The 14,308-nt window shown below is 36.9% G+C and overlaps 1 protein-coding gene across 1 annotated transcript in view; it reads right to left on the bottom strand.

Moving 5' to 3' along the window:
• LOC124593853 (voltage-dependent T-type calcium channel subunit alpha-1H-like) overlaps nt 1–14,308 on the bottom strand; it is a 452,274-nt gene that overhangs the window by 52,200 nt on the left and 385,766 nt on the right. Inside the window, exons 22-25 of the mRNA XM_047132201.1 lie at nt 13,230–13,381; nt 13,032–13,141; nt 3,654–3,784; nt 3,387–3,536 (exon numbers count right to left, since the gene is read on the bottom strand). Coding sequence (XP_046988157.1) covers nt 3,387–3,536; nt 3,654–3,784; nt 13,032–13,141; nt 13,230–13,381 — 543 coding nt within the window. The remainder of the gene's footprint in view (nt 1–3,386; nt 3,537–3,653; nt 3,785–13,031; nt 13,142–13,229; nt 13,382–14,308) is intronic.

The following is a 14,308-nucleotide window of genomic DNA, read 5'->3' as shown; positions in this document are numbered from 1 at the left end:
TTCTGCTCAAATTTTCAGAGCATCCCTCATGAACTTTTCAGTTGAATAATAATATTCTGCACCACTTTGTCATACAAGTTTTTTCAGTATTCTAAATTAATGCTGAGCAACTTTTTTCCTTTCATTTTTCATAAATTTTCATACCCATTTACTGTGGAGATTGGGTATAAAGTTATAAATAATGGGTGGGTGGCATAATATTATTTTGATTCCTGGTGTTGTAATCATTTTGAAATTGATTTGCTACAAATAAATTGGACTATAATATACAAAAATAATCAGTTCATAGATGTACAGTGAGGGAATACTAAACATACATAGGTAAAGATGAAAGTAGAGGCATCAGAGAGAATAAAAGATCAAGGGTAGTATGTTAGAATGCACTATGTGAGGTTAAATTCACAAATGATAGGAAGTAGAAACTTAGAAGTGGTGATACATATACAAGATGAAGAAGAGAAAATGGCAAGTGAAAGAATAATATGAAAAAAGTATTGGAGAATAGAATGAACAAACAAATAATAATAAAGCAGCTTTGAGGAACACAGTGGAGGAAAGAAAGAATGAGTGTTAATCTAATGCAGTTTTAGCCCATGAGGGTGACAGGATATGGAGGTTGGTTGCAATAAATTTGAATCCACAATCAAGGACTGAGGCAGCAGGATTAGGGAGCATGGGAAGGTATTCCATGGCAAGGATACACTTGACAAATATCACCCTAGCTCAATGCTGATTGTATGAGATGCCCAGTAAGCACTACTAGAAAATAAATGCTGCTTCTGCTGCCTTATGGGTAGGCATTCAACACCAGGTTTAAAGCATGGCAAACCACAACAGATCACTGTTGGACAGAAATTCATATGGTGAAGTGAAGCCAGTCTCTCCATGGGAATAAACCCACATTAATACTGGTCCTCCAGGTTGGAGATTGGACACTGGGCTGACAACCCACTCTGTTACAAAGACCTTCTATGAAACACTGAAAACAAGCCTCAGAGATGGCTTCATATGTTGACAGTTATGGCAAAGAACAAGGACTAAAATACAAACATTTATTTGTGGGGATATGGAATTTCAAAACAGTGAATGGACTGAGATCAGTGAAGGCAATGGATGATAAATTGTGTAACGAAAACATGGATGTGGTGTCTCTTCAGGATCAGGTGGAAAGATGAATCCATACAGAAAGGAGAGAAAGACACCACATTTCACTACAGGTCTGGAGAAAGGAAAGGACATCCTTGAACAGGAATAGCAGTCGACAATAAAATAGTGTACAAGAAATGATCAGTCTTAATCGGAAAAATATTTTTTTTAATGTTCTATATTAATGGTAACTGGTTTCAATCTTGACAGTCATCATCAGACCCTTATAAGTCTCTTTAGATGATGTGCAGAGATGCTGAACAGAGTATGAACACAGGTCAAGAGACACACGTGTCTCTTGGCATATGTTCGTGTTCAGTTTGGTGTCTCTGCACTCCATCTATGGAGACGTGTAATGGACTGATAATTTTCATCAACACTGATAAACCACTTACCATTAAAACACAACATTAAAAAAATATTTTTGCGATCAAAATGATTATTTCTTCTAAATTTCAATACAAATCACTGTTTTTCCACTAATGTTATACAAAATCAATAAAACTGTGCATGATCTAACTAAATATGAAGCAACCAGTGAAAAGCTCTGCTATTTGAGACTCAAGGTAAGTTTTAAGAACACTTCCATCCTTGCTGTACATGCCTGTTCTAGAAGAAAAGGATGATGAGGAGACGTAACGTTTTTATGAAATATTTGAACAAGTGACTTACAAGATGCCACAAAACGACATGAAGATGTTGACGGGAGACTAAAATGCAATCATTGATAGCTGCATCTACTAAGAGATTTATGAGTGGGCCATACATCTTGCACAAACAATCTAATGACAATGGGATAAGACTTGAAACATTTTCAACTGCAAAGAACAAGATGTTTGTCAGCACAATGTTCCTGCCTAAGGAAATACAGTTAGAAACTTGGAATGCTCCAGAAAGGAGGTTTACCAACCAGACTGACTGTGTGTGGGTGGTTTCAAAACATGTAAGTAGAATCAAGGGTGCCAGAGTAGCATGAGGAGCAGAAGTGGGAAGAGATCATAATTTTGTACAAATTATAGTAAAACAAAGAACATCACAAGACAATATGAAAGACAAAATAGATATAAGTCTATGTGGGACATGAGGAAATAAGAAGCAAATATCAACTGAAGCTATAGAATTGATTTCATATTCTGCATAAGATAAAAGAAGAAGGTGAAAGAAAAGTGACAGAGGGGGGGGGGGGGGGGGGGACAAAAAAAAATGGGAAACATTTAAATCCACCACGACTGAGACTGAAAAGAAACACCTAAAGGAGTACCAAAAGAGGATGCTACACAGAGGCAGCAAGAGAAACAAGGAAAGTAAAATGAAGAGAAAAGAGGTAGTTCATCAACAAGCAACCAGAGAAGGCTGAAGAAGGACATAAGAGAATTATGTAGATGTCAAATGATGGAAAGATGAGGATGGAATAATAAGTGCATGGAAAGGACAGACTACTACTCACAAAATACAGGAGGCACTGAGTTGTAGATAGGTATAATGAACAGAACACTAGAAATATTTAAGATTTTGGACAAATTCCTTCCTCAGGAGGAAAGACTCTCCAAAAGTTTAAATATTTGTAATACTGCTTTCATTGCACCTACGTATGTCTCAATGCCTCCTCTATGTAGTGAGTAGCAGTATACTTTCCCTGTTGTTTTAATTGTATAGATGTACAAGATATTTAAAGGTGAGGTGCAAAACCAAAAATGGATGGAAAACAATGGAGGGGAGTTGGTGACCAACCAAGAACATGGCATGAACTTATGGAAGGACTGTTTCGAAGAACTGTTGAATGTCCCTATAGAAAAGAGATGACAGAGGAGATTAACCCTTCTGTCAGAAAAGGATCCATTGGCTCTGAAATCTCATGCATTTCCATATCTTTTATGTGTTTTCTGCTGCCACTGCATGTTGAGCAAATTGTTTATTTTAAGAACCTTTCAGAAACTTTCATGTAGTGTGTAAGTAATTCAAATTTGTATTAAAATGGAAATAAATAGTACAGGATTTCCACATCACAGACTCACATAACCTGTGCTGTTTAAAGATTAATTATATAATAGTAATAACACTAACAGTGGGAATGTTTACCTTCTGGAATAATTTAATATCCTCAAGACGATAGTCTTAATGTATTTTATCTGCCAAAATTATTCCATATGTTGGAAAAATGTCAATATAAAACTGGTAAACTTCAAAAACATAATTATAAGTTTACATAACTGTGGTAGGTACATTGCATGAACACTTACCTAGGCGCCCAAATAACTCAACACCAAGTGCTGCAAAAATGAAGAACAGCAAGAAAAATAACAGCCCTAGGTTCCCAACCTGTGGTAGAGCCTGCATTACTGTGTCTAGCAGGGCCCGTATTCCTTTAGCCATCTTTAGCAGTTTGAGCACTAGAGATTGAAAATAATAACTGTATTACTGTGTAATGTAACATATGAAATAACTTCAAGAAATTTTATGAGCGTGTCTGAAAAGACAAATATATGACTGAAGTCACATGTGCATACCTCTTGCTATCCTGAGGACCCTCATCACTCTTATAATTGTTGGATTTATAGGAATAAATTTTGATTCAACTTCTTCTAGCACAATTCCAACAATAGATAATATTACTATAATAACATCCAGCTGATTCCACCTGGAAGAAAATCAGAGTGCTGATTCAAATGATAAATAATGCAACAAAATAAGTTAAAGGCTAAAGATGTACATTAAAATATTAATACGTCACTTCAATTTTAGAAAGAAGGAAAAAAAACAGTAGAAAGTTACCGATGACACATATAGGATTTCCAGTGAAGGAGTCCCTGATTTCAACATTAAATAGCTCAGAAACTAACATCAATAGATGAGTGCAGCAAAAAGTATATTTAATGCGGGAGCTGTAAGAATTTTATACAGAAGTTTCAAAATAGTTCAAAAAGCTGTTAACAGGCAGTACTGTATGCTGTGCAGTGCATACAGTATCAGTGTGCATACTGTATCTGCAAACAAAATTGACACTTGGGTGCACTGGCTGCCGGGAGCGACCGTATAGGCATTTCCCGTATATAGCCACTCCCATCAATACCGTGCTGAGTGTCAACTTTGTTTGTGTGCATAATAAGTAAACTCATCTTCTCAAGCAGTCTCTGCAGTCACATCACAATCTTCTCAAAATGTCCACCACTTGCAGTACAGAGGTAGGGAAAATGCACAATGAAATTTGCCATTATGTCCTGTATTGTCTCAAAGAAAATTGATTCGGGTACCACACAGATCACCGATTCAACCTCATCCAGCATGACATGATTGTTTTGTTGGACAGGACTTTTCAATGTGCCTCACAAAAAGTAGTCACAAGCAGTCAGGTCAGGTGAATATGGAGGCCAATCCGTTCCTGTGACAGTTAATTTACAACAATCCAACACAATGACTGTTTTCTTGAATTATTCATCAAGAAAGTGGAAAACCTTTTCAATGTGATGTGGTCTGGGCCCATTTTGCATGAACCATTTCATGCCTTGTTGATCCTCCTGTGTGGCGACAAATTGTTCCACAAGTTGCAACATAACATTCAGTAGTGATCATTTCTCACATGAAAAAAGGACCAATAATGCCTCTGCTGCATACCATAGCCCAAACAGTAATTTTGGTAGAAAAATGTAGCTTCGCTTCACACTAATGGGGATTTCCGGAAACCCAGATTTGCCAGTTTTGTTTATTCATGGCTCCTTTCACATGGAAGTGTGCTTCATCTGTAAATCAGATATCCAACATCATTATTGATCATTGTGAGGATACGGTTCACAAAGTCAGCCCTCTGTTACACACCTCCTACAGTTATGGCCTGGTGGCCTCAGATCCTGAATGGAAATGTGTAGGATCTGCTTCAGTATTTTCTGCATGCTGGAACTCTTCAAACCAGTCTCTGCTGCAATTCTTTGAATGGAGTTTCTTGGATTTTGCTGAATAATTTCAGAAACAGTAGGAAATATTTTCAAGAGTAGCTACAGTTTGCTCAGTGCCAACATTCCCTGCTAGATCATCAGCCATAATGTCTTGAAACTATGCCCTCTTGATAAAATTCTTCAAAGGAAAAATCCTCCAGCTAAATGAACTGAAAACTGTGAATGATTTAAACGTTTCACACACATATTTTGTCGCATCAAGAAGGCACATTTCAAATGCAGTAGGTTATCTTTTATGCTTATAAACCACATGAATGTCTTCTGTAAGACCTTTTGTGATCTGAAAAGATAAAAATGTCAGTAATAATTATTCCCTTCACCATTTAAAAAAACTGATAACTCAGGCCAATGCGTTTTAATTTTCTGCTGATATTGTTCAGGGATTCTTGACTATGAAAGCATAACAAAATTCTTACACTGGATAAATGTAGAAATTAATGTAACTGGACTTTGATATAGATGAAATAGTTCCTTTCTCTATCAAGAGAATAATTAACAAAAGAGCATAAATGAAGCTAGAATCATTTGGTCACTAACAGTCTTGCTCCGACCTTTTGAAAATGGTCTCTGAAAATCATAAATAACACATGAAATCAAAAAATGTTATTCAGATATGGTAATTTCATCTGGCACTATGAAATTAAACAGAGTAAGACAATTCATGTTAACTTATTGTTCCATAAGCAGACTGTACACGACACATAATGTCGCACCCACAGTGACAAGACAGAGAACAGGTAAGTAAGTACAGAAGTGACAAGTGAAGTTAAAACATACTCTTGATAAAACAAGATAATGTAACCTGTGGTTCATCACTCAGGTTTGTTTTCTTAGTAATATACATTGGTATTCAGACATTGAGCAATTAAAGTTTTATTTCTTTTTTGATCTTAAATACTGCACATGCAAAAACGAATAATTCTGTAACACATTTATGTTTGTAACTAAAAAGTAATGTGTTAGCCTATCGATTGGAATTTGGCAAAGAGCTTGTGAATGGTTTCTGCATTGGGTTGTTTTGGAACATTAAGTCATGTTTGAAAATTGTGCCTTGTTGCCATTGGATTGTATTCTAACCTGTTGTTTTCCAGTACCAGAGAAACACACTGTTGAATGAAACACAATTTCAAACCCTTCCTTCAGCACACTAACCTCTTTCATATTTCAACAATGGAACTGATCGCTCTGAGCTGTGGCACACTATTATAGGCACTATGTATTGTGATTACAGTGCCATCTGTTAGCAGCTTCCTGAACTATTTTGAAACTTCGGTATATCTAATATGTAAACTGTGAGTGGAAGGGGGTGAAAGGAAAGGGAAGGGAAGGAACTACTGATGTCAGCTGTATTGGGACTTTATGTGGAATCAGAGGCGAGGAGTGAAAATGTGTGTCAGATCGGGATTCGAGCAGGGGATCTTCTGCTTACTAGGCAGTTGAGTTAACCACTGCACCATATGGACACAGTGTTTATTGCAATTTTTTTAGTTGATGTAATTACAGATTAAACAATGGAAACCCAGGGTGGAATATGACATTATTATGAAAAGAATAGTTGCCACTCAGCATACAATGGAGATGCTGAGTCACAGACAGTCACAACAAAAAGATTTTCAGAAAGTAAGTTTTGGGCCAACGTTACTTTCTGACAGTCTTTTTGTTGATCTGCGACTCAGCATCTCCACTACATGGTGAGTAGCAACTATTCTTTTCATAATATTGTCAAAATTACAAATTAACAATTTACAGATTCTTTTCCTTTAGTTGTAAATTCAAACCTTGCTTCCTGTCAAATTTCTTGATTTTAGGCCAACAGGAAGTATCCTATAGGTTTTAATGAGTGAGTTTGCAAGCATCAAAATATGTGACATACATGGTCTTATCTTTTGATTGCACTGACTTAAAAGTTAAGTTTTTTACTCAACCAAGGGACAAAAGACCTAAGTATGTAACATAAATTTCAACTTGATATGTCTAAATTTTTCTGAGGAAAAGGGGTCTTAACAGATGGACAGACAGACAGATTACGAATGAAAAAAGCAATTTCTTTGTGAGACATAACTACAAATTAACAATTTTCAGATTTTTTCCCTTTACTTTTACTGTAAAACTTCACTTCTTGCCAAATTTCATGATCCTAGACCAAAGCAGAGTACCCTATGGGTTCTGATGAGTGAGTTTGCAAGAATCAAAATATGTGGCATAAACAGCCGTACCTTTTGATTGCATCGACTTAGAAGCTTACATTTATTATGTATTGACTTAGAAGCTTCAATGTTTTACATCACTAAGGAACTGTAGACTTTTGTATGTGGCATACATTTTAAGCTGTTATGTCTAAACTGTTCCTGAGACAAAAGGCTTTAAATAGTCGGACAGACAAACAGACAACAAAGTGATCCGGTAAGGGTTCCTTTTTTACTAATTGAGGTACAGAACCCTAAAAAGGGTAGTAGAAGTGATGCAGAAAGCAGCTGTTCAATGTTACTGACATCCACCTGTTCTACAATCTTAGAAAATATTCTGAGAGCAAACATGAGGTGTCTGAAATAGAATGAACTCCCTCATGACAACCAAAATCGATTAGAAAAACAATGATCACGTGAAACGTAGCTTTCAATTTTCTCACTTGACATCCTGGAAGCTATAGATTAAGACAATTATGTGGGTGCAGTATTTCTTGACTTCTGGAAATAATTTTGACTAATATCACAGTAACACTTTTTAATGAAAATACAACTGTGGGACATAAAACAAAATTTGTGACTAAATTAAGGATTTCGTAGTATAGAGGAATCAGTATATTTTCTTAGATGAAGATGCAGAAGTAACTTAAGAGTGTCCCTGAAAAGTGCATTTGGTTCCTTGCTGTTCTTGTTATGCATTAATACCTTGGCAGACAGTATTAATAGTAACTTACAGTTTTTGAAGATGACCGACATTGAAGCACTGTGTGAAATAGCTGCATAAACAGCAGTAAGATTTTGAAGTGATGCAGTGATTGGCAAACTGCTTTAAGTATTCAGAAATATAAACTAGTGTTGTTATTGTCGTGGTCTTCAGTCCAAAGACTGGTTTGATGCAGCTCTCCATGCTACTCTATCCTGTGAAAGTCTCTTCGTCTCCAACTAACTACTGCAACCTACATCCTTCTGAAACTGCTTACTGTATTCATCTCGTGGTCACCCTTTACAATTTTTACCCTCCATGCTTCTTTCCAGTGCTATATTGGTGATCCCTTGATGCTTCAGAATGTGTCCTACCAACCAAGCCCTTTCCTAGTTAGGTTGTACCACAACTTTCTCTTCTCCGCAATTCTATTCAGTACGTCCTTATTAGTTACATGATCTATCCATCTAATCTTCAGCATTCTTCTGTAGCTTCACATTTCAAAAGTTTCTATTCTCTTCTTGTCTAAACTGTTTATCATCCATGTTTCACTTTCATACATGGCTACACTCCCTGCAAATACTTTCAGAAAATACCTCTTGACACTTAAATGTACACTCAATGTTAATAAATATCTCTTCTTCAGAAATGCTTTTCTTGCTATCACGTGTCTGCATTTTATATCCTCTCTACTTCGACCAACATCAGTTATTTTGCTACCCCAATAGCAAAACTCATATACTACTTTAAGTGTCTAATTTCCTAATCTAATTCCCACAGCATCACCTGATTTAATTTGACTACATTCCATTATCCTCATTTTGCTTACTGTCCATTCCATTCAGCTGCTCTTTCAAGTACTTTGCTGTCTCTGACAGAATTACAATGTCATCGGCAAACCTCAGAGTTTTTGTTTCTTCTCCCTGAACTTAATTCCCACTCCAAATTTTTCTTTTGTTTCTTTACTGCTTTCTCAATATACTGATTGAATAACATGAGGATAAGCTACAACCCTGTCTCACTCCCTTCTCAACCATTGCTTGCTTTTCCTGCCATCTGGTTTCTGTACAAATTGCAAATAGCCTTTCGGTCTCTGTATTTACCCCTGCCACCTTTATAACTTGAAAGAGAGTATTCCAGCCAACATAGCCAAAATCGTTCTCTAAGTCTACAAACGCTATAAATGTTGGTTCGCCTTTCCTTAAGCTACCTTCTATAAGGAGTTGTAGGGTTAGATTTGCCTCATGTGTTCTTACATTTCTCTGGAATCCAAACCGATCTTCCCCGAGGTCGACTTCTACTAGTTATTTTATTTTTCTGTAAAGAATTCGTGCTAGTATTTTGAAACTGTGACTTATTAAACTGATAGTCTGGTAATTTTCACACCAGTCAGCACCTGCTTTGTTTGGAATTGGTATTATTATATTCTTCCTGAAGCCTGAGGGCATTTAACCTGTCTCATACATCTTGCTCACCAGATGGAAGAGTTTTGTCATGGCTGGCTCTCCTAAGTCTATCAGTAGTTGTATCAGAAAGTTGTCTGTTCCCGGAACCTTGTTTTGACTTAGGTCTTTCAGTGCTCTGTCAAATTCTTCACACAGTATTATATCTCCCTTCTCATCTTCATCTATGTCCTCTTCCATTTCCATGCTATTGACCTATGCTATAATGTGTAGTATATTATGATTACAATATCAATCAGCTGCACATACATGAACCTAACAATTTGTGGGGATATGACACAGTGTCACTTGTAAGTAAAGCAGATGCCAGACTTTGCTCCATTGGTAGGACACCAGAACAATGTTGTCAGTCTACTTGTTTACAAAACACAGATTTGAACCATTCTGGAGTATTACTCAAAACCGTGGTTGGAACTCAGGAGATGCTGAATGTCTACAAAGAACTGCAACACAAATGTAACTTTTTTTAACAGCTCCTTTTAAAACATCATGCAAATGGTGAAAAACATCAGCAGGAATACAAATGTCAATCATCTTGCAAAAACCTTACTTAGCATTTGGGAAACACTACCAAATGAAGAATATGGGAATATACTACAGTCCTCTTCATATTAGTTTTGAATTACAGCATGAACAGAGGCATTTATTTGACCATTCTTCCTGTACTCTATATGTGAATAGAATGGGATAGAATTCTAATACATAATAATACAGGAAGTACCTTTAGCACACAGTGGTTTGCAGAGTACAGATGAAGATGAAAATGGCAGAATTTTGCACAAAACACATAGCTAACATTGAGTTTAAGAATGATGAAAGAAGGATAGAAATGTGGAGCCAAGATAATGGAATAAGTGGTAGAAGACATTGTGGTGGAATATCAGTTTGGGTTCTGTTGACATGTAGAACCATTTGAGACAATACTGACTCAACTACACATCTTAAAAAAAGAGACTGAAAAGAGCCATTGACCAAGATTTGCAGATCTAGAAAAAGCTTTGACAATGTTGAGTTTAATACACTCACTGATATTTTGAGATATCAGGAAGAAATTACAGGAAACACAAGGTTATCTATACCTTGTATAGGAACTAACTGATTTCCAAGTGTTGACAGAAGTGATAGCGAGGTATTAGACAAGAAGGGAGGGCACTTGGATAGTAGCCTGTCCTTCAAGTATATAGCAAAACCGATCCATTACTTTTGGTGCCTCATTTCCTACAGTAATTCCTTCACCATTGCCTGATTCAATTCAACTAAATTCCATGCCCTGACTTAATTTGGCTACATTCCATTACCACTGTTTTACTTTTGTTGATGTCCATCTTATTACCTATACCAACACATTACCTACTCCCTTCAACAGCTCATCCAAGTTCCCTGCCATCTCTGACAGAATTTCAATAACGTTTCCAAATCTCATAGCTTTTATTTCTTCATCCTGAATTTTAATTTTTTCCCCAAGTTTCTCCTTGATTTTCTTTACTCACTGCTCTATGTACTGACTGAGTTATGTAAGGCTCAGTTACAACCCTGTTCCACTTGTTTCTCAACTACTGCCTCCCTTTATCCTTCATTCTTTTATTTGTAATCTCATTTGTGTTACTCTTTCATTTCCTATAACTGGTACCATGCCAGCTGCCTGGCAATTACTGCCGCCAACATACATCTGCAGCCAGTGAGTTGCTGTACTCCTGACATCATCTGTCGAAGCCAGCTACATGCAACCACACATACTGCTTGATTACTAACATCGGCAAATGATGACAGCACACTGCTGATCTGTGTACACAGTGCATGTCACTCTGTGTACACAACAGGCTCCACTACAGGAAGCAGCATCACCCAACAGCTGTGCATGCATCCAACACAGTGCTGTGAGCACAGTACTATGTTGCCTATGCATGTCACATGACACCTCATGGAGATCCTCCCACTGGATTATTTAAGACACTATATGACCGCAACTTGACAGCATTCACTCATGCTCTGGGCTCGACACCAGGTGCACCCTGCAGCCCATCTCTCAGTACCATCCAGCACAGCACAGGTTTCCAACGAAAGGTTAACTCTAACTGTACTCCAACGTAGACACTGGCCAGAAATGGTCTATGACATTTTTGCTGACTGAGCTCTTCGGCATCCTCACATCCTGGCAACTGACAATGGTTCAAGCACAAGTCTCCCACTGCCTGCCACCACTCAGCCTATGTCCCACCAGCCAGCCTGCACCTGACGGGATATCACTTACGACATTACCACCTGGACAAGTCTGTTGGCACCTTTGCATCTCAACCATCACCATTGGTCCGAGCACAAGTTCCCCACTGGCTGCTGGCATTTGACTGACATCCCACCGCTTAGACTGCACCCTACTTATTCAAATACCATCTAGGACCTCAGCCAGATACTGACCCAGGGTCTTGAGCTGTACTCCAGTCGAGAGGCTTTATTATTCTACGAGAAGTGGCTATTATTTTCTGTTTCACATCAGAACTGTGAATTGTTCACTTATGTATTTACCAATAAATGTGTTTCTTTTACTGTATCTTGGGAGCTAACTTTATTAAATGATGTCCTTGCCACCATGTGAGGACAAAAGATATAAAACATGTGTTTTACCTATGATGATTTCACAATTTCAAGAACATATTCCAGTCAACACTATCAACCAATTTTTTTAAATCTAAAAATGCTGTAAATGTGGATGTCTCTCTGCAGTCTATCTTCTAAAATAAAGAACCAACCTTGTGATCAGCGTGGGAGCAGGTTGCAGAGCATGCACTGCCATCTGCGGTGATCACGCACTATGCTAAGAAACATGCCCATTTTTTGTAATGTTCAGGGGACCATCATGAACCACAGTGACTTCAGTGTAATTATTGCCTGTGAATAAAACTGTCATTTCTGTTCATCTCATTGGATAATTCTTTGTTTAAGTTCTGCACACAACGGTATTTAAAAGCTCCTATCGGAGCACAAAAACAAAGATGAATACACTAAGCAGATTCAGAAGGATGTAGGTTGCAGTAGGTACTGGGAGATGAAGAAGCTTGCACAGGATAGAGTAGCATGGAGAGCTGCTCATCAAACCAGTTTCTGGACTGAAGACCACAACAACAACATACAACAATTTACATTTCTTGTATATCAGTTTTGTTGTTATAAACAGTAGGAATCATGACCCATAGTAATATCACTATTCTGCAAACATGCTCTATTTTTATTAGTTTTCACTGTAAGAAAACTACTAAACTGTTTGAAATATTTGTTGACAAAAATGATGGTATTTCATGGATAGTGACAAAGATATTAGAGAAATTATGGTAAAACTTGCTGCTATGACTGAAATGGAATGGCTGAGGCTGCAGTACTCCAAAACATCAAAATCTGGATTAATATAGGCAAAAATGAGATAATACACATAATAAACACTCATTATTGAAATGTTAATTATGCTAAATATTAATGATGCTACATAATATTTTATCCAATGCATGATTAATAATTTGCAGTTTTCTTGTCTGTCTTTAAAAGATAACAATTTTTCTAAGGTTTATGAAAGAATTTATGGGCTGCTTACCTATCTTTAAAATACAATAGGAAACCCAGAGCTACAAGTTTCATAACAGCTTCCAAAATGAACACAGCCGTGAAGAAATAATTGAAAATTTTTAATGCATACTCCAAGGGCTGAAACAAATAACAGGAAGTTATTTTAATTTTTTTTTACCAAATATCAGATTATTTATTTATTAGGAATATTATTTGAGGACAGTACCTTAGGCATCTTGTAGAATTCCAAAGCCATAGTTACCACATTCAGGCCAATTACTGCAGCAATAGCCAAGTCAAAATATTTAGATGTCACAACATTGTGAATCATCAGCCGTGAATGTGTGTAGTTAGTGTAATATGGCGGCTCATGCATCTCTGAAAGAAATTATATATTACTGAATGTATTCAAAATGAGATGTAACAAAGAGGCAAATATATTTATGAATGGTCAATGAGTTTTCATTTTTAGGAATAAATATGTTTATGTAACAACACCTGTTTTGATCAAATGAAAGTAAAACACAAATGCAACTGCCAGTTAATAGCGATCACTGAAGAAGTTGTCCAATGCTGTAGAGAAGCAATGCTATTTCAACTTTTGTTGTTGTACAGAGACATTAATGTTATTCCAACACTTTAGCAGTACTATTGTTATAGTCAATGATGAGAAAGCTATATAAAATATGGTATTCTACTGAGATGTCATGACATGTTACACATTTTCTGTAGAACTTCTGTAACTGCTAAGAATGTGAATCTAAATACCAACATTAGGAGTGATGATTTGTACCGGGTGGTTATAATTAAAGTGCAGCTACCCACAGAGGTCCAATGTAGGCTGTAATTATTGTATGACAGTAAAACATGGTTGATATTCTAATGCGTTAATGTGGAACCTAATTATGCTAGAAAAAAAAATGGATCCAATTTTGGTCACCAGGTGCAAATCTGGTTCTGTGAATGCAAGAAAGACGTACAGAAATGTTTCCATATGTAATGGATTAGGAATGGAACATGGGCAGGAAAGGTCAAACAAGTGAAAAAGGCATAATTTGATTTGATTATTAACCACTGCTTACACAATTTGTTCAATATGAGCACTGGACACATCGATGAGATGCTGTACAGTGCCAGATTTGCACCTGGTGGCCAAAACTGGAATTAATTTTTCGAGCGTAAATCAGTTCTGCATTAATGCAAGGGAATATCTACCAAGTTTCACTGCCATTACAGCCCAGACTGGGATTTGTGAGTAGTTGCAGTTTAATTATAACCACCTGGTACTACATAGATCTGTAGAAC

This window comes from Schistocerca americana, chromosome 2, assembly GCF_021461395.2.
Source record: "Schistocerca americana isolate TAMUIC-IGC-003095 chromosome 2, iqSchAmer2.1, whole genome shotgun sequence".
In the NCBI taxonomy this organism is placed as follows: domain Eukaryota; kingdom Metazoa; phylum Arthropoda; class Insecta; order Orthoptera; family Acrididae; genus Schistocerca; species Schistocerca americana.
The sequence above is the reverse complement of the archived record's forward strand: the minus strand, read 5'-3'. Positions and strand labels throughout refer to the sequence as shown.